The sequence below is a fragment of the Ammodytes marinus genome, assembly GCF_949987685.1.
Source record: "Ammodytes marinus genome assembly, chromosome: 12".
Classification (NCBI taxonomy): domain Eukaryota; kingdom Metazoa; phylum Chordata; class Actinopteri; order Uranoscopiformes; family Ammodytidae; genus Ammodytes; species Ammodytes marinus.
The window spans coordinates 30821941-30843106 of record NC_137216.1 but is presented as its reverse complement, the minus strand read 5'-3'; the positions used below and the strand labels follow the sequence as shown (position 1 = coordinate 30843106).

At 40.0% G+C, this 21166-nt stretch overlaps 1 protein-coding gene across 1 annotated transcript in view; it reads left to right on the top strand.

Moving 5' to 3' along the window:
* The window catches only part of ttn.2 (titin, tandem duplicate 2), a 312546-nt gene that overhangs the window by 266074 nt on the left and 25306 nt on the right, over window positions 1–21166 (top strand). The window contains exons 239-261 of the mRNA XM_080038538.1: window positions 319–615; window positions 1224–1811; window positions 2095–2397; window positions 2913–3209; window positions 3482–3769; window positions 4431–4730; window positions 5487–5638; window positions 5916–6066; window positions 6427–6726; window positions 7141–7340; window positions 7823–8386; window positions 9126–10128; window positions 10754–11047; window positions 11454–11741; window positions 12508–12674; window positions 13027–13159; window positions 13811–14145; window positions 15062–16793; window positions 17576–17878; window positions 18409–18720; window positions 19012–19302; window positions 19788–20087; window positions 20704–20845. Of these exons, the coding sequence (XP_079894664.1) occupies window positions 319–615; window positions 1224–1811; window positions 2095–2397; window positions 2913–3209; window positions 3482–3769; window positions 4431–4730; window positions 5487–5638; window positions 5916–6066; window positions 6427–6726; window positions 7141–7340; window positions 7823–8386; window positions 9126–10128; window positions 10754–11047; window positions 11454–11741; window positions 12508–12674; window positions 13027–13159; window positions 13811–14145; window positions 15062–16793; window positions 17576–17878; window positions 18409–18720; window positions 19012–19302; window positions 19788–20087; window positions 20704–20845 (8740 nt within the window). The remainder of the gene's footprint in view (window positions 1–318; window positions 616–1223; window positions 1812–2094; window positions 2398–2912; window positions 3210–3481; window positions 3770–4430; window positions 4731–5486; window positions 5639–5915; window positions 6067–6426; window positions 6727–7140; window positions 7341–7822; window positions 8387–9125; window positions 10129–10753; window positions 11048–11453; window positions 11742–12507; window positions 12675–13026; window positions 13160–13810; window positions 14146–15061; window positions 16794–17575; window positions 17879–18408; window positions 18721–19011; window positions 19303–19787; window positions 20088–20703; window positions 20846–21166) is intronic.

Here is a 21166-nt window from a genome sequence, read left to right as displayed (position 1 = left end):
TTATAGATTGTTGTTGAAATTAAAAAGACCATTTTTGAGATTTTGATTTAGATTTATTTAGCACGTGTTTTAAAAACAACGATTACAATGATACATGTAAGAGACATTAAATGTGGAGTGAAGTAGATAATAAAAATGCTATCGATAGCGATAGACTAAGATTTATCGATATGAAAATACAGATAGGATATGTTTTCAGTGAGTGACTGTAGCAAGTGTGACAGTAAGACAGATATATTTAAAAAGGTATTGAAGCCAAAATACTTTTTTAAGCCAAAGTATCAGTGAAATTGAAACATTTTGTCCTGTTCCTACCAGAAAAACCAAGCCCACCACCCAAGATTGGTGTGACTGACGTGACCAAGGACGGTGTCACCGTGGCCTGGGCCAAACCAGAACAAGACGGAGGCAGCAGAATCACTGGCTACCTTCTGGAAGCTCTGGAGAAGGACCAGGAGAAGTGGGTGAAGTGTGGAGTTACCAAGTCCATCCACTACACAGTGTCTGGCCTCAGGGAGAATGCTGAATACTTCTTCAGAGTCAGAGCTGAGAACCACGCCGGATTCAGTGATATTAAAGAAATGCTCACACCCGTTATGGTCAAGGACCAGCTTGGTAAGTTACAAGTAAAAGCTACTTGTGATTTTAAGGCGAAACAATGCAGGTGAAGAGGGTAGAACTTAGATAGATATCATCATTAAACTTTGCCAGTTGATTACTGACACTAAAACAATTGTTTTTTAAATAACAATTTTCTCAGAAATGTTTGAATAAATATGTAAAATTGGCAATGACTAATTGCGTATGGATACATTTGGATCTCTTAAAAAAACAAAAATATAGATGTTGGATTAAGCCCAAATTTTTTACAAAATATTGGCATCCAAAGTTTTTACAGAACAGATTTTGGGTACTGCCTTTTTTCATTTTATTATTTAAAAAAACACTATCTATGAAAGAAGATATATTATAGAAGCAAAATAGCCAAAAATCTGAAAATCTACAAATCCTTGAAAAAAGAATAAATTGTCATGCAGTGTCTCGCCTTAATTATTGCATATAACCAGTAAATGCACCTAATTTCTTCTGCTATAACTCTCCTTGTAACCTGAACCTGTAAATGTTTTATTTAATGCCCCTGTAAAGCACTTTGAATTGCCGTGTGTCTGAATTGTGCTATAGAAATAAACTTGCCTTGCCTTGTAATTTTTTTTTTTATCCAGCATCTCCTGAGATGGAGATGAAGGACTTCCCCCACAACACAGTCTACGTCAGAGCCGGCTCCAACCTCAAGTTCGAGATCCCGCTGACCGGTCGGCCATTGCCTAAAGTCAGCCTGTCCAAGGACAACACGATACTCAAGGGCACAATGAGGTTCAACTCTGAAGTCACCCTCGACAGCATTAAAATCACCCTGCGCGAAAGCATTGCTGGAGACTCCGGACGTTATGACATCACCGCCTCCAACACCAGCGGAACCACCAAGACCTTCGTGAACATCGTGGTTCTGGACAGACCCAGTGCGCCCGTCGGCCCCGTGGAAATGTTTGACGTCACGGAGGATAGCGTTAGCTTGAACTGGCTACCACCGGCGTATGAAGGAGGCAGCCCCATCACCAACTACATCATCCAGAAGAGAGAGACCACCAACGCTAACTGGGTGGACGTGTCTTCTGCCGTGGCCCGCTGCACCATGAAGATCATGAAGCTGACCACTGGCCTCGAGTACCAGTTCAGAATCAGAGCCGAGAACAGATATGGAATCAGCGAGCACATCGACTCGCAGACTGTCGCTGTCAGCCTTCCATACAGTAAGTGACATCTGTTTTTATCTTCATATTTCATTTTGTTTAGGGCTGTCAAATGATAGAATAAAAATCAGTTAATACACGCTGCCATACTGAGAAATACAGAGAGAGTTTTGTGGAGATGATAGGCTTACTCAACTTTGTGTCAACTCGTTTGGAGATGGCTTGAATGTAACACCAACATTCATTTATATAAAAAAAAAGTTACACACTATAGCTTTAATGGTTTTTCTTTACCGATAAACACGCAAACACCCCATAACCTTTGCCCGTTTACCCTTTCCAGCTGTCCCAGAAGCACCACTCACCCCAGAAATCACCGGAGTGACCAGGGAAACCATCACTGTCGCGTGGAAGGAGCCCAAATCTGACGGTGGCAGCCACGTTTTCGGCTACCACCTCCAGATGAAAGACAGGAACAGCATCCTGTGGCAGAGGGTCAATAAGATGGTGATCCGCGCCACTCACTACAAGGTGTCCAACATCAGCGCTGGTCTCATCTATGAGTTCAAGGTCGCGGCAGAGAACGCTGCTGGAATCAGTCCCTTCAGCAAGATCACTGACGCAGTGCTGGCTATTGACGCCTGTGGTAAGCATCATTATTATTATTATTATTATTATTATTATTATTATTATTATTATTATTATTATTATTATTATTATTATTATTATTATTACTATTATTATTATTATTATTATTATTATTATTATTATTATTATTATAAAACAAAGAAACATACACACATTACACAGGAATAACCCATTGCCTTTACACAGAATATTAAGAAAATGACAGGGGAGAGGAGCTAAATGTTTTGAGTTTAAAAAAATAAAATTATATTGTCTTAAATGCAATTTCTTCTTATTTTTCAAAAAGATGTCTGCCTGTTTTCACTCTTTGTTTGATTAACTTTTAAAAAACAATCTCAATATTTTTTTTTATTCCTTAATTTTGGAATCATGAGAACTGGTGTTATACATGAGAAAATATTTTAAAATAGACAAAACCCAAACCTTTTAAAGAAATTCTACAAAATCTTCTTAGCAACAGTTTTTATAGCAGTCTTATGACGATTTTTCTCTTGCTGTCTGTTCCTTACACAGAGCCACCTATCAACCTGTACATTAGTGACATCACAAAGACTTCCATCAGTCTGGTGTGGCAGAAACCCAACTACGATGGCGGTTCCCCGATTACGGGTTACCTCATCGAGAAGAGAGAGGGAGCCAATGCCCGCTGGTCCAAGGGAAATCTCACCAACGTCACAGACACACGCTACACAGTCACCGGTCTCACTCAAGACGAGACTTACGAGTTCAGAGTCATGGCTAAGAACGCTGTCGGTTCAGTCAGCAACCCATCAGTGATCGCCGGACCCGCCACATGTGTGGACACATACGGTAGGTTAAATTTTGTGTTTTTGTGAGAGCGTTTTTTAATTTTTTATTCCAAACCTTGGAATTTATTTGAATTAAAAAATAAAATGCGAATCCAATTTTCTTTGGAGGAAAAAAGTAATTGCAGAAAAACATTATAAAGTAACACAGCACAATGTGAAATGGGAAAAAATGTGGGACTACGTATATGAATATCCATTAACTTTTTATTATATTGTCACTAACTAACTGACTAACACAAACTAAATCATCTATTCTTCTTTATACTATTGCAGGCGCCCCAGACATTGAAATGCCCCAGGAATACCTCAGTGAAGTCAAGTACAGAGCCGAGTCTGATGTGCAGCTGAAGTTTAACATCACAGCCAAACCTGCGCCCACGATCGAGTGGTTTAAGGATGGCAGGGAGCTCAAGCCAACAGCCCATCTCACTTTCAAACACACTTTCGACTCCACCAGTGTCTTCCTAAGGGAAACCAGTCGCCATGCCTCTGGATCTTATGAAGTTAGAGTGAAGAATTCTCTGGGATCTGCGTGTGCTTCCGTCAGGCTGCTCATTCAAGGTATTTGGATTAATATTTACAGTAAAGGCGAGACACTACTGGTGAAAAGGGTTAACATTTTTAACTTGTAGAAATCGGCATGAAACTTTGCGAGTTGATTACGGTACTGACAATTAAACAATATTTTTTGTATTAGTTTTTTCAAGAAATGTATGAATTAATATGCAAATTTGGCAAAATATAGGCTGCTAACATTTACGAACATTTGCATCACTTAAAAAACAAAATCTAGATGTTGGATGAAACATATTATTGTCCAAGTTTTTACACAACAGACTTTGAATACAGTCTTGTTAAAGTTTATAAATCGAATAAAATATTATGTAGAGGTCTTAAAAAAAACTAAAATCTCTAAATTGATCAGTGCTTGAAAAAAATTATATTTCTACCTGCTGTAGTGTCTCACCTTAAGATAACTGTATCCTATCCATCCTTTACGCTAATTATCTTGCATAAAATGAACCTTGTATACAGAATTAACCTTTAATTGTTGTGTATTTGATGTATTTGCATTGTATATTGTGTATGTATTGTTTGTTTTTGTTTCTCGACATCATTGCAAATCAGGCTCACCCCTCAATGATATCTCGGGTATAAATAAAGGTTAAATAAATAAATGAAAAAATTGCATAAATATCTCCTCTCTCTTTCCCCTACCCAGACAAGCCCGGTCCGCCCGCTGGAGAGATCCAATTCAAGAAGGTCACCGCCACCAACTGCACAATCATGTGGTCGCCGCCCGCCGACGAGGGAGGCGCCATGGTTACGCATTACATCGTTGAAAAGCGTGAAACCAGTCGCATCATGTGGTCCATTGTGTCAGAGAAACTCATGGACTGCATTGTGAACGTGCAAAGACTCATCCAAGGCAACGAGTACATCTTCAGAGTGCGCGGAGTCAACAAGTATGGAGTCGGAGATGCGCTGGAGTCTGAGCCGAAGGTGGCTAAGAACGCATTTGGTAAGCAAAACAAAGAAAAAAAACTTTTCCTCTCAAGGTTTCTTTATTGGTATTTTAAGACGTTATACAGAATACAATGCGGATACAGTTCGATACGTACCACCCCTTTCTTTCATTTGTTAAGAAAAACAAGAAAATAATTAATTTACCATTATTAACAATTTTTTAAAAAAAAATTTAAATACACCATTATTTTAATTGTTTTGTCAGTTAAGTATTTTATACATTTATTTTCATACACTTCAAGTAAACAGTTTTCAATAAGTATATATTTTTTTTTATAATAAAATCACAAATACATCCAAGAACAACACAGAAAAAAAAAATATTAAAAGTATTACTAGTGTGACATTACACTAGTAAAAATGTAGGGTTAGGATTAACAGGACAGCTGGGCCAAGGGAAGACTGAGGGAAGAAATAAACTCATTCATTATATTATAATAGCGATTTTATAATGATAGAACGCTGGTTCCGTATGGGAGAAGTATTCCTTTAAGTTTAATCCTTTCAGTGAGTCCTGGCTTGCTTGTATTCTTAAATTATTAGTTTTTTGAACAATGTAAAATATAGTTTATTTTTTTTTTTTTTTCACAATATGTTTAATTTAATTTCCCCCCCCCCCCAAACAACACACACAAACAAAAAAACACTTGCACCATCTCACAAACACAAATCAAATAATAAAAAGAAACAAAAATTATATCTAAAATGTAGTTTTTTTAATCTAATCTGATTTATTTTTTCTTTCCTAAAGTTCCTCCAAGTGAACCATCCAAGCCCCAGGTCTCCATGATCACCAAGGCGACCATGACAGTGACGTGGGAGCGACCGGCGCTGGACGGAGGCAGTGACATCGACGGATACATTCTGGAGAAGAGAGAGAAGAAGAGTCTGCAGTGGTTCAAGGTTTGTTCTGCTAAATTATCTTTATATCTTTATGTCGTTCTTTCTAAACTGATTTCTAAAAATGTATTCACTTAAAGGTGCTGGCGTACTAAAAACACTACCGCTTTGGTTCAAAAGGGGGCGCTAGAATTAACACAAACTGAAAGTTCCTCGGAGCACCTTTAAGCACCTTTATATACAGAGATTATTGTGTTTATTTAAGTGCAACCAAATAAGCAAACATAATAATTGGTATCTTGTGAACATCATGACCTATTTTTTTTCTTTCTTGTTTTAGGTGGTGAAGGGAACCATCAGAGACACCAGACAGAAAGTCACTGCTCTGGTCGAGAACAACGAGTATCAGTACCGAGTGTGTGCCGTAAACAAAGCCGGGGCCGGAAACTGCTCCGAAGCCTCTGAGCTCTACAAGGCCTATGATCCCATCGGTAGGACTTTACCTTTTTTTTTTTTTTTTTTTTTACTTTTATTTGATTGGTTTTATGTTTTTTTTTTTACATATGGACAAAAAAAACAGAATAAGTAAACACATACAATACATACACAACACCCAACCCCCTCCCCCCTCCCCCTCTCCCTCCCTCTCCCCCCTCTCCCCTCCCCCTCCCCCTTAAACCAATCACAGCAGTTCTCTCCCGGAACGTTCTATAAAAACAACAACATTTTATTTGTACAGCACCACTCCAACTATAGTAGCCTACCATTTAAAAAGGGAATACGGTACAGTAAATAGGTCGTAATAAAATAAAATAATAATAAAATAATTAATTTCGGTCTATCTTCTCCAGATCTGCCCGGCGAGCCTTCCAAACTGCGCGTGGTGGATTCCACTATGTCTTCCATCACTCTGGGTTGGGAGAGACCAATCTACGACGGAGGCAGTGAGATCACCCACTACCAGCTGGACCAAATGAACTCCGAGGAGAGAGAATGGGTCACTATCAACCCCACAGTCAAGACCTGCGAGTATGTTGTGTCCCACCTCAAACCGGGCACGTACTACTTCTTCAGAGTCTATGCGGTGAACTCCAAGGGCAAGGGAGAATATATCAAGATGTACCAGCCCATTCAAGCCAAGGACATCCTAGGTTTGTATTCAAGTCAATTCAATTCAATTCAATTCAAATAAATGTATTTAATGGTCCTACGAGGAACTTTTAAATATTTCTGAAACAGTCTCATTTTCCCTCTCATGATCATAAATTACATGTAACAGCTAACGAGACCATCAGTGCAAAAAGAATGCTATTTTTATATAGTTTTTCTTAATGCCTTTGTCATGGATACACTCACCCAGGAACAACAGCTGGCGTGGTAAAAAAAAACTACCGCTTCTGTCCAAAGGGGGGCGCTAAAATCAACAACAACTCAAAGTTTCCTCGTAGCACCTTTTAAAGAATTAAAAAACAATTATCTACTATTATAACATTGTCATTGATTGCTATATCGACTAAATCTTTTATTTGTCAATGTCTCATAAATTTCCATTTTTTGGCCAACAGAGGAGGCAGATTTGGACCTTGATGTTCCCATGACGACCCAGTACACAGCGCGTTCCGGTCGCGACGTGGAAGTGTTTATCCCGCTGAAGGGACGTCCCACGCCAAACGTCACCTGGCGCCGCGGAGACCGAAACATCGCCGCCGACAACCGCTACACCATCACCAGCACAGAAAGAGCTACTACACTGCTGATTCCTAAGGTAACACTAAAACACACATTGTTTTTTTTTTTTTGTTTTTTTTTTTTGCATATTATAGAATGGATACAAGAAATAAAAGCACACTATTTTAGCATACTATTTTTTTTACTAGAATTACTTGTTATTGTAGTGTACTGTATTGAGATGTAAGTGAGTTTTTTTCTTTTTTTTACATATTTTTGTATTTTTTTTGGTTTATTTAGTTTCTTTCGTTTTTGATTTTTTTTTCGTATTTAGCCTTTTTTTTCGAATGACATTTGAAGATTTAAAAAAATCCACATAATAAAATATTATATTATATTGCCCCACAGTATGTATTCCTACAAGCACACATAAAACATCAGACAATTCATGGAAAAAACACTGTCAAAAATACAGTATTTATTTTTCTGATTTATTACCGTGAATGATCATGGACTCTATAAAAATTCGACATACTGTATAACTAAAAAAATCCCCCCTCTCCTCTCCTCCTTCCTAAGGTGACCCGCGATGACTGCGGCAAATACCTACTGGAGATTGAAAACGGTGTCGGAGAATCCAAGATCATCACCGTGTCCCTCAAAGTCCTGGACAGTCCATCCACCTGCCAGAAACTCATCATCAAGAACGTCACCCGAGGAAAACTCACTTTGAGCTGGGAGGCGCCTCTCATCGAAGGCGGGTCCCCAGTCACCAACTACATCGTGGAAAAGAAGGCCTCGACAATGAAGGCCTTCCAAGTTATCAACGCCGAATGCCCCATGTCCTCCTACAAGGTCACAGGCCTTGAAGACGACATCGCGTATTTCTTCCGTGTATCGGCCGAGAATGAATTCGGCGTCGGTGACACGTGTGAGACGACAGAGCCCGTGAGAGCGACTGAAACTCCCGGCGCGGTCAGGGATTTGGTGATGCTCGATTCGACCAAGACGTCTGTTACTCTACAGTGGACCAGACCGGACCATAATGGAGGAAGCCACATCACAGATTACATTATCGAGAAGAGAACAAAGGAAGACCAGACATGGACACTGGGCGCAACATGCAAACGCTGCAACGTTGAGGTTTGTATATTTGATGTTTTTTTTCACATTTTATTTTATTTTTTAATAGAATTTTTAAAAGTTTAATAGACAAATAGATAATATACAAAAATTGGTTTGTATATTTGATGTTTTTTTGACTTTTTATTTTATTTATTTTTGGGATTTTTTAAAAATTGAATAGACGAATAGATAGTCAATTTAAGAAAGCAAATATTTTGGTACATACTAAAATCTTAATCTTAGGCACTGTTACATCATTCATTATTAAACTTTAAATATTAAAGGGGCAGTCAGCGATTCTGGAGAACGCCTGTTGTCAAAATCATGTGAATATTTCCAGACTACACACAGTACAGACAGGTAGCAGTTCATGAGGAGATATTCACTGATTTTGACAAACAGTCATTTTCACAAGTGTTCTCCAGAATCACTGACTACACCTTAAAGTGTTTTTTTTAAACTACAGCTCCGGCAAAAATTAAGAGACCAGTCTGGATTTTCTTCATCTTCATCTCTAAATAACTTAATTGAAAATGCTCTTAATGACAACAAAATGTATTGGAATTTGGTAGAAATGTTGTCAGTAGTTTATATTATAAAACCAAAATGTTCATTCTACTCAAACATATGCCTCTAAATATTATAAAGAGAGACACTGAACATTTGTAGTGGTCTCTTAATTTTTTTCCAGAGCTGAATATATATATTTTTTTGTAGTACGTTCCATTCACATCTTGCTCTCTGTATGTTTCTACAGGTGACTGGACTTAAAGAAAACTCCGTCATGGACTTCAGAGTATTCGCCAAGAACGAGAAGGGCAACAGCGACTTCGCCCAAATCGGTCCGATCACCGTGATCGACTTTATCATCCCACCAGAGGCCAATCTCATCGACTATCCCAACGGCAAACTGCCCGTTCGCATCGGCCAGAACATCCACATCGAGCTACCGTTCAAGGGCAAACCCAAACCCAACATCAGCTGGCTCAAGGACAACATTCCCCTGAAGGAAAGCGAGAGGTGTAGATTCAGAACCACCGACAATAAGACTTCCCTCACAATCAGGGGAGCGAAGAAAGAGCACGCCGGCCAGTACACTCTGGTTCTAGACAACAGAACCATCAAGAACTTCTTTGATATCGACGTGACGACTCTGGGAGCGCCCTCGACCCCCGTGGGACCCATCCGCTTCGACGAAATCAAAGCCCAGAGCATCATCATCTCCTGGGTCGAACCCAAGGACGACGGCGGTGGAGAGATCACCTGCTACAGTGTTGAGAAACGGGAAACTTCCCAGGCCAACTGGAAGATGGTGTGCTCAAGTGTTGTGCGCACGTCTTTCAAGATCCCAAATCTGGTGAAGGAACATCAGTATCAGTTCAGGGTTCGCGCTGAGAACAAATACGGAGTCAGTAACGCGCTCAACTCGGCGGACGTTATCGCGGAGCATCAATACAAAGTGCCAGGCGCCCCCGCAAAACCAGTGGCCTTCAACGTTACCAGTGACGGCATGACCATCAAGTGGGAGGCACCAGAGTTCGACGGAGGCTCCGAGCTTTTGGGATATCACGTGGAGAAGAAGGACAGGAACAGTTTGCTGTGGCAGAAGGTCAACTCTGTCATCATCTCCAACAAAGAATACAGAATCATCGGACTCATCGAAGGTCTGGAGTATTCCTACAGAGTCTACGCTGAAAACAACGCCGGGTTGAGCCCCGTGAGCGAACAGAGCAAACATGCCCTCGCCATCTCGCCTGTTGGTAAGTAGTACATGATGAATACTATTTTATTTTTATTTTTTTAATGTGTGCTGTTGTATTTTAATTTATGTATTTTATGTAAAGCACTTTGGTGAATTTAGGTTCTTATAAGGTGCTATATAAATAAAAGTGACCTTGACCTTGACTTCATATCAGATATTTAATGCATTTACTACACTACATATAAGCAGTATGAACGTTTTGGAAAAGTAATCTTTAGTTAACTAGAAAATATATGCATTTTATTTTTTTTATTTTTTAAAGAAGAACATTTTTCATAAATCAGACAATGAACAACATATGAACAAATCCTTCAGTAATAACCTTCAGAATAGTGCTGAGAATGATTATGGAAAGTTTAGTTGATGTAAGTGCTTAAGAAGTTAAGATTTTTGCTTCAGAGTATTAAAAAAAAAGCATTGAGATAATGTCCGCTAATGGTGGTTGTATAGGAGAAATATACAGACACAAACAGACAAGGTTTAGTCAAATAAACTCCTGAATGTACATTTTGGACCTTTCATTTATACTAGTATGAAAGAAAGAAGACATGTTATGGAAGCAAAACAGACAAAAATCTCAAAATTGACCAGTGCTTTTTCTCATGTATTTCTTCTCAATTTAGATCAACCTGGCAAACCCGTGTGCATCGACGTCACAAGAGACTCGGTCACCCTTAAATGGGGCGTCCCAAAGAAGGACGGCGGCAGTAAGATCGTTGGCTACAGTGTTGAGAGACGGCAGGGCAGAGCTAAGTGGCTGCGCTGCAACTTCACCGACATCAGCGAGACTCAGTTCACTGTCACCGGCTTGTCCGCTGGAGACAGGTTTGAGTTTAGAGTGATCGCCAGAAACGCTGTGGGCACCGTCAGTCCACCGTCCAACTCCTCCGGATACATCATGACCAAGGACGAGAGCAGTGAGTATTTTAACTTTAAAGAAACTGTTGTGTAGGAATTATAGAACAAAATTGCAAAAAATATATAAATACATTCAAAAATAAAGTATTTGAAAAAAAATATGTTTTAAATTTGAAAAAAATCCTTTTGTATTTTGATCTTTTTTATATTGTAACATTGTCTAGAATAACACTACTTAATGTACCGTATTATGTCATTACATAAAGTGTCCCATAATTTTATATAGTTTTTCTTAATGCCTTTGTCATGGGTATACGCTCACCCAGGAACAACAGCTGGCGTAGTAAAAACAATTCCTCTTATGTCCAAAGGGGGTGCATGAACTAACGCAAACTGAAAGTTCCTCGGAGCACCTTTAATAAACAATAAATATGTAACTTATCAAATATTTTTTTCTCTTCCCAGTTACTCCTGAAATCGAGTGGTCTGCGGACCAGCTTCTCACGCTGAAGGCCGGAGAGAACGTCCAGTTGGGCTGTAGCATCACCGGACGTCCCGTGCCTCAAGTCATCTGGTACAAGGACGGCCGGGAGATCGACAAGAGGGTCATGATCGACATCGAGATCGCCACCAAAATCGGCAAGAGCAGCTTGTTTATCCGCGACGCCGATCGTAACCATCGCGGAGTTTACGCCGTGGAGGCTAAGAACAGCTCCGGAACCAGGAGGGCTGAAGTCAATGTCAGAGTACAAGGTTAGTAGATGGTGGAAAATTATGTTTAAAGGGATAATTCTTATTTTTATTGTATTTCTTAATGTGTTTCTTTTAATGTCTTGTGGTCTCTATGTCTTATATCACTTTGTGGTTCCTTGTATTGTCTTACATAAAATAAAATCTTTAAAAAATAAAAATAAAGGGATAATTCAGCATCAGTGATATCGGATCATTTATAGCTATAACAAAAAAAAATACTATTTACAAGTCTTAAAAATTTATTTTCCGCATGTTTTAAAAGAAGAAAATGTTAATAAATCAGTAAGTTAACAACACATATCGTTAAAGATGGTTGTATAGGAGAAATGTGACGCTAACAGACAAGGTTTAGTCAAATAAACACCTGAATATACATGTTGGACCTTTTGATTCATACTAGTATGAACGGAGACATGTTATGGAAGCAAAACAGACCCACATCTAAAAATGAAAAGTGCTTGAAATAAACACTTTAAATCAATTGAAACTTTCACTTTAAACTGTTCAATTTCATGTGTCGATTGGATGTATCAGAAAATAGCATCATTATAGCCTTAACCAACCCTATGACGGGCTATAGGTTCACATCCAGGCTTCCAAAGCATTGGCATGATAGCTTGCACCTATTTTACTACAGTATTTTATTGAATAATGTATTTTAATGTGTTCTATGTGTGTGTGTATGTTGGATGTGAGTGGACCATCCGAGTCCATAATAAAGATTATTATTTCACAATTTTTTAACGTGTTTTTCCCCTCTGTTTAGACACCCCCGGCCCTGTGCACGGCCCGATCCGTTTCACTGGCATCACGGCTGAGAAGTGCACGGTGTGGTGGAATCCTCCGGAGAACGACGGCTGTGCTGCCATCACTCACTACGTGGTCGAGAAGAGAGAGACTTCCAGGATCTCATGGGCTTGTGTCAACTCTAAGGTGTGTGTGTGTGTGTGTGTGTGTGTGTGTGTGTGTGTGTGTGTGTGTGTGTGTGTGTGTGTGTGTGTGCGAGTGTGTGTGCGTGCGAGTGTGTGTGCGTGCGTGTATGAAGGAATCAACAAAGACATTTACATTTTTTGCTGAACATTTTTGATCGATTACAGATTGATGATTCAGTTTCTCTAAAGCAAAAGGCTGATCTACACTCTCTCTCTCACACACACACACACACACACACACACACACACACACACACACTCACTCTCTCACACACACACACACACACTCACAGACACAGACGCATACCCACCTGACCCAACTAACTACATCATTTTATTTATTCATTTCTAAGGTTGAAGCCTGTTCGTTTAACGCCATAAACCTCATCAAGGGCAACGAGTATCAGTTCAGAATCTCTGCCGTCAATAAGTTTGGAGTCGGCAGACCGCTGGACTCAGATCCCATCATCGCACAGATGCAATACAGTAAGTCAAGCCACACTGAGGGAGCGGTGATTGAGGGGGATTTGTTTACATTCAAAGAGCCTGTAGTTAGTTTACAAAATATATTTACTCTACATGTAATTCTTAGTATTGAATAATTCTATCAAATTATTTTGAGGAACCTGGAACCAAACGTTAGGACTAGAATATGTTTGTAAACCAAACTGTGGGCCCTGCTGCTGTAAACAACAACAGTGAAACAGTAACTTTTCAGGAAGCTTTCTAACTTCAAACAGTGTTTCAGGGATCTACATTTTCCTGTGAGGAAAGTTTGTTTATTCAGTTATGAGAATATACCTTAGAAAATGTTCAATTCCCTGACACACCAATTTATGATCAGTGATGAACAAATTGGCATTTTTTAGTTTCTACAAAAAGTTTTCTTTTATGCCATGTGGAAAAATATATATAATTTCTTTAACTTAACATATTTTCTCCTCTCTTGCCCCCAGCACAAAATGTTTCTTGAAATAAAAAAAATACAGAAAAAAGTATAGATTGTTATTAATATTGTCACGATGAAATACGAAATGCCAATAAGAAAATAAATAAAATTCCATTGCTTTTTTTTCTTTGTGAGGACGTTAAACTTCAGGGTTAACATATTCCCCCCCCTCTCTCTCTTACCTCCAGCTGTGCCCGATGCCCCTGGAACCCCCGATTCGACGCACGTCACAGGCACCAGCATCACCGTGGGCTGGACGCGCCCGCGAACCGACGGAGGGAACGAGATCAAACACTACATCCTCGAGCGCAGAGAGAAGAAGAGCTTGAGATGGCTGAAGGTTTCATCCAAGCGGCCTATCACAGAGCTGCGTTACCGCGTCATTAACCTGACGGAGGGAAATGAGTACGAGTTCAGAGTCATGGCTGAAAACGGCGCCGGAGTGGGACCCCCGAGCAGCACGTCTAGGCTGTTCAAGTGCAGAGAGCCAACCAGCACTCCCAGCGCACCCACAGTTATCAAGGTAAGGATATTGTGTGTGTGTGTGTGTGTGTGTGTGTGTGTGTGTTTGTGTGTGTGTGTGTGTGTTGTATGATCTAGCCTTTTTAACCCGCAGTTATCAAGGTAAGGATATCAGGAGAAGATTAAGCCTTTTGTAGTTTTATAAAGCAAAAAATAAACACTATGCACAGGTCTTAAAAATGCATTTTTTTAAACTGCACGTTTTTAAAGAAGAAAATGTCTCATAAATCAGACAGTTAACAAAGCATGAACAAATCTAGATGTTGGTTGATGTAAAATCTACAACATATTAGTGTCCAAAGATTTTACAGAGCATATTTTGGATACAACCTTTTTTTCATTTCATAAATTTAAAAAAATCCCATGTACAGGTCTTAAAGGTGCAGTGTGTAATATGACATCATCAAGAAAGTTCTACAAAGTTCTAGACTGCAACGCTCCCTGGGTAACCCCAACCCTTTAGAATAATAACAGAAGCTACAGTGGCCTTCAAGGACAAGAACAATTCTAAATTCTAAACAATGCACCTGATGACATTCCAACTATGACACTTTCAAGATGGCGGCACTAGGCCTTGGTCCAAAATATGCAGAAATATGGACATATATGAGACCCTTTCTAAGGGAAAAAAAAGAATTAAAAATTTTTTTTTCAGCTATTATGCACTAAATTAAATGTACTTATGGATATTATAATTACTTTCTACAAAATCTGCTAGGAAATAAAACCCAAAATTCTACACACTGCAGGTTTAAAAATGCATTTTCAGATAATCTTTAGAAGAAAATGTCTCATAAATCAGACCATGTACATGTTAAAAGACCTCACATTGTAAATGGGTTAATGTAAGAAACAAGACGATAGAGAAAAACATACATTTAAAAATTATAAAAAATTTATATTTTCTTGTTTTCCAGGTGATCGACTCGACCAAATCTTCCGTAACCATCGAATGGACCAAGCCCGTCTTCGATGGCGGCCTGGGAATCATCGGCTACCACGTGGACATGTGTAAGGCCAGTCTGGAAGAGTGGCACAGAGTCAACAACCAGATCGTCATTAACACACGCTACACGTCCAAGGGCCTCACCCCCGGAGAGCTCTACAAATTCAGAGTGAGCGCCGTGAACGGAGCGGGAGAGGGAGAATCTTCCGTGCTGCCTAGCGCCGTCCAGGCTTTAGACAGACTCACGTCGCCCGAAATCGACATCGACTCGAGCTTCAAGCAAACGCACATCGTGAAGAACGGAGGCACTGTAACGCTGCCCATCAACTTCCGCGGGAAACCAACTCCTCTCGCCACTTGGACCAGAGTGGACGGCGATCTGCCCGTTATGTGTGATATCTGCACCACCGAAACCTCCTCTACCCTGACCATTGAAGGCTGCACTAGGTACGAAGCCGGAAAATACACACTCTCCCTCGAGAACAACAGCGGTCGCAAGTCTATCACCTTCACAGTGAAAGTCTTGGACACCCCTGGACCTCCGGGAACCATTTCGTTCAAGGATGTCACTCGTGGCGCCTTGACGATGATGTGGGATGCCCCTAGCAACGACGGAGGATCCAGAATCCATCACTACATGGTGGACAAACGCGAAGCTAGCCGCCTAGCGTGGACCCAAGTTAGCGAAAAATGCAACCGTCAAATGATCAGAGTTACCGGGTTGGATATCGGAGTGCCGTATCTGTTCAGAGTTATCGCAGTCAGCCAGTACGGACAGGGAGAGCCACACGAGATGACCCAGCCCGTTATAGCCACAGAAGAGCCCGCACCACCCAAGAGACTGGATGTTGTGGACACCAGTAGCTCGACTGCTTCGCTGGTATGGATGAAACCGGAGCACGACGGAGGTAGCCGCGTCCGAGGCTATTTCGTTGAGTTCAGAGCTAAGGGGTCCGATCGCTGGGTCCAAGCCGGGGAAACAAAGTCCCTGAAGATGCTTGTGGAAGGTTTGATCGAAAACACGACGTACGACTTCAGAGTCAAGGCCAAAAACGACGCGGGAATCAGCGAACCTCAAAACACGTTCACATCTGTGGTGGTGAAAGAGCCTCGTATCGAACCGACGGCCGATTTGAGCAGCATCACAAACCAGCTGATCACATGCAAAGCCACCAACAACTTCACCATCGACATCCCGATCAGCGGACGCCCAGCCCCTAAAGTCACGTGGAAGCTTGAGGAGATGAAACTGAAGGAAACCGACAGAGTGACAATCAAGTCCACCAAAGAAAAGACGACTCTAGTGGTGAAAGACAGCAAGCGCAGCGACAGCGGCAAGTACTACCTGATTCTGGAGAACGCTGCCGGAGTCAAAACCTTCACAGTCACCGTAGCGATCGTTGGTAGACCCACAGCGCCCGTCGGCCCCTTGGAAATATCCGGGGTCTCCTCCGAGTCCTGCAGCCTGGCCTGGTCCGAACCGCTGGACGACGGTGGAACGGAAATCTCAAATTACATCGTGGAGAAACGCGAGAGTAGTTCCGCTTCCTGGCAAGTGGTGAACTCCAGTGTGAGGAGGACAACTATCAAGGTGACACATCTGACCAAGTACATGGAATACATCTTCAGGGTCTGCGCGGAAAACAAGTTCGGAGTCAGCAAGTCCACAGAGTCGGCTGCTGTCGTTATTGAGCATCCGTTCAGTGAGTATTATTTTTTGTCTTTTTAGTTTAGTAGTGTATAAAATAAAATAAGATAGGCCTATATAGTATTTATTTATTTTTGATCAAATTTATATTAAAAAAAGTTATTAGTTATAGTTTTTATTTCACAATACAAAAGAAACAATAGATTGTGAAATATATCAGTTATTGGAAATTTATTGGAAAATCTGACAAATGTGGTGCTTTTTTAGAAGTTCAAGTTCAAGTTCAAAATTCCAAGTTTTATTTGTCACATGATTGCAAAAATAACATTTTACATACAGTGAAATTAAAAAGGGTTATCACTCTGTCATTTGTTGTGCAAATTACTGTAACCTGAATAAATAATAGGTAATAGTAATTAGTAATTTAAAAACATCCCATATAGGTTATGCTATAAAAACAGTAAGTAAGTAAGTAAAAATATATATATATAAAAATAAAAAGAAGAAACCTCCTCCTAGCATCCCTGTAAAATGACGGACAGGTTTGAACTGGTGGATGATGCCATCTTTAGTAACTAACATTCCACTGTAGCTTCTGTAAATTCTTTATTACGCACTGCAACTTAGAAAATAAAATCCCTATTCTAATCAAGTAATTTCATAACTATTTAACATGTTAATTAACCATAACTTAACTATTACTTCTGCTAAAACTTATATTGTATTTTATTATATTCCATTGCACTGCATTTACATTTATTTTGAACATTTTAATGGTGTGACGAATAAAAACTTTTGAATCTTGAATCTAATCTCCTCTTAATGTTTCTCACTCAGTTGCCCCAAGTCCACCCGCTCGCCCGGACGTGGTTTCAGTGTCCGCGAGCGCCATCAACATCAAATGGGACGTCCCGTACACAGACGGAGGCAGCGAGATCACGGGCTACTGGATCGAGAAGAAAGAGAGGAACACTATTCTGTGGGTGAGGGACAACAAGCTGCCCTGCCTGGAGTGTCACTACAAGGTCTCCAGCGTCATCGAAGGTCTGGAATATCAGTTCAGAGTTTATGCCATGAACATCTCCGGATACAGCAAAGCAAGCGAGGCCTCGAGACCGGTGATCGCTCTCAACCCAGTCGGTGAGGAAATAACACACACACACGCAGACAGACAGATACACACAGACAGACAGGCAGACAGACAGACAGACACACACACACAGACAGACACACACACACAAACACAGACAGACAGACACACATTTACATTACATTTATTATTATTATTATAATAATAATAATAATAAAAAAGACAAATACAATATATATATATATATATATATAATATACATAAATTCATATAAATATTTTTGAATAGATAATTTGTTTTAATATACAAAAATAGATATATAAATGTAATTAATTATTTATAGACTTTTTTTTTAATATACAAAATAAAAATAAAATTAAAATATAATTTAATATACAAAAAAAACATACAGTATATTAATGAAACTCTTCTCTCTCTCCCCCCCTTTCTCTCCCTCTCTCTCTCCCTCTCTCTCTCTCTCCCCCTCCCTCTCTCTCTCTCTCTCCCTCTCTCTCTCTCTCTCTCTCCCCCCCTCTCCCTCTCCCTCCCTCTCTCCCTCTCTCCCTCTCTCCCTCCACAGATCCTCCCGGTAAACTGGAAGTGACTGACATCACTCGTTCCTCTGTGTCTCTGTCTTGGACCGTTCCCTTTAACGACGGCGGCAGTAAAATCGTCGGATACGTCGTTGAGAAGAAGGTTTACAGTTCGGAGGAGTGGGACGACAACCGCTGGCTCAAGTGCAACTACACGACCATCACAGAAAACTACTTCACCGTGTCAAACCTCGGAGAAGACGAGACTTGGGAGTTTAGAGTTATCGCTAAGAACGCCGCCGGTGTGCACAGCGCACCTTCCACCGCAACCGGACCTGTCACATGCAAGGACGAATACAGTAAGTCGTTGAGCATTAGGAGAAGTTTTTTATTTTAATTTAAATTGGACCTCTTTGGAAGGGATTTAACTTTAAAATTACCTTTTGAATTTTTGAATTTTTTAAATAAATTAGACAAAAGAAAAATATTTTCTATAAAAAAATATTATTCAGAATAAATAAATGACCTTTTAAAAGCTATTTTAATTATTATTTATTATTTAAAGAAAACAAACAGACATTATTATTATTATTTTAGAATTTTTTTTATTTTTATTTTTGTATTAATTGACTTTCTCTTCTCCCCTGCAGCTCCTCCCAAAGCCGAGCTCGACAGTAAGCTCGTGGGTGAGACTGTGATCGTGAACGCTGGCTCTGACCTGGTGCTCGATGGAGCCGTGGGTGGTAAACCGGAGCCCACCGTCAAATGGGCCAAGGGGGAAAAGGTGCTCGAACTGGGGGAGAAATACTCGCTGACGTACACCTCCACCAGAGCCATGGCTGTCATCAAGAGCTGTGACAGATATGACACGGGCAGATACAACCTGACTGTTAAAAACGCAAACGGAATCAAGATCGCCAGCGTCAATGTTAAAGTTCTGGGTGAGTAGAAAATACATCAGACATTAGCTATTATTTATTTACTGTTTTGTATTATTATATATATATATATTTTTTAAATTAAATGTATTCTTTTGACTTTTGATTTTTATATTTTTTGTGTTGTGTTCTAATATTAAAATGTATTCTGGGTGTGGTTTTCATAAAAGCCTGTGCAGCTTTAAATTGGTATATTACAAGTTTGTTTGATCAATATAAATGATTAATTATCTTAAATTTTGCTATTTGAAAAGTTAAAAAAAAATTGTATTAATTGCGGCGCCCTATTATAGTTTATCGAAATTCTAAATGTAGACCCTACAATGTTATTGGAGCTTATTGCAAGATTTAAAAAAATAAATAAAAATAAAAACTTTTTTTTAACTGAAAAAATTTATTTGAAAAAATAATAATTATGTTGCAAATAAAACTCAAAATTCTCCGTAAAAGCCTTATCTATCATATCTAACCCTGGCTTTCTTTCTCAGACACTCCCGGGGCGCCTGCCGATAAGATAACCATCAGCAGAGTGACCGAGGAGAAGTGCTCAGTCTCCTGGAAGATTCCTCTTGAAGACGGCGGTGACATTGTGACGCATTACATCGTAGAAAGACGTGAAACCAGCCGTCTGAACTGGGTCATAATGGAGACAGAGTGTAAGACGTTGTCCTGCGTCAGCTCCCGGCTCATCAAGAACAACGAGTACGTCTTCAGGGTGAGGGGCGTCAACAAGTTCGGAGTGGGCGTACCCCTCGAATCTGAGCCAATCATTGCAAGGAACGCTTACAGTAAGATGGAATTTTAAACTTTTTTTTTTAGTGGGTAGTTTTTTTTGGGGGGGTTCAAAATAGTGTAGTTGTACATCACACAGCCGTTCTAAACATACAAAACAAATGAATATATATTGTACTATTGCATAGTGTTGTCACAATACCAAAATGTGTGTTTTGATACTTATACCAATAATACTAAATATTATTAGTAAAATAATATCCTAACACCTACACTAAGCTGCTGTTTAACTTTGTATTTTGAGTATTTATAGTGTATTTGACTGTGTGATCTTTCCAACCCTGTCCTACCAGTCTATCTATCTATCTATCTATCTATCTATCTATCTATCTATCTATCTATCCATCCATCTATCCATCTATCCATCTATCCATCTATCTATCTATCTATCTATCTATCTATCTATCTATCTATCTATCTATCTATCTATCTATCTATCTATCTATCTATCTATCTATCTATCTATCTATCTATCTATCTCTCTCTCTCTCTCTCTCTCTCTCTCTCTCTCTCTCTATCTATCTATCTATCTATCAAATATGCACTCAATTACATTAGTGTGTGTCTTGTTAAAGGATGTAGATTTGACTCATATATAAATCCTTTCCGTAGCCGTCCCGACCCCTCCCGGCGAGCCAGAGGCGACCGCTGTGGCGAAGGAACACGTGATCATCGAATGGCTGAAGCCGGAGAGCGACGGAGGGTCAGAGCTCAAGAACTACATCGTGGAGAAGAGAGAAAAGAGCAGCACTAGGTATGAACTACTATGGGGGGGGGGGGGGGGGGGGGAGGCTGTGTGTGTGTGTGTGTTTGTGTGTGTGTGTGTGTGTGTGTGTGTGTGTGTGTGTGTGTGTGTGTGTGTGTGGGGAGGGGGAGGGGGTGGGGGGATGTATGTGTGTGTGTATACAATTATTGAAAAAAATTTATAGAAATTGTATAAAATTATAGAAAGAAATTTACTTTAATTTTACCCTTAGCTCAGTTGGTAAGGCGTCCCCCCCCCATGGGCCTCGGCCAGCAGCGGACCCGGGTTCGATTCCAGCCCGCGGTCGTTCTCTGCATGTCACTCCCCTCT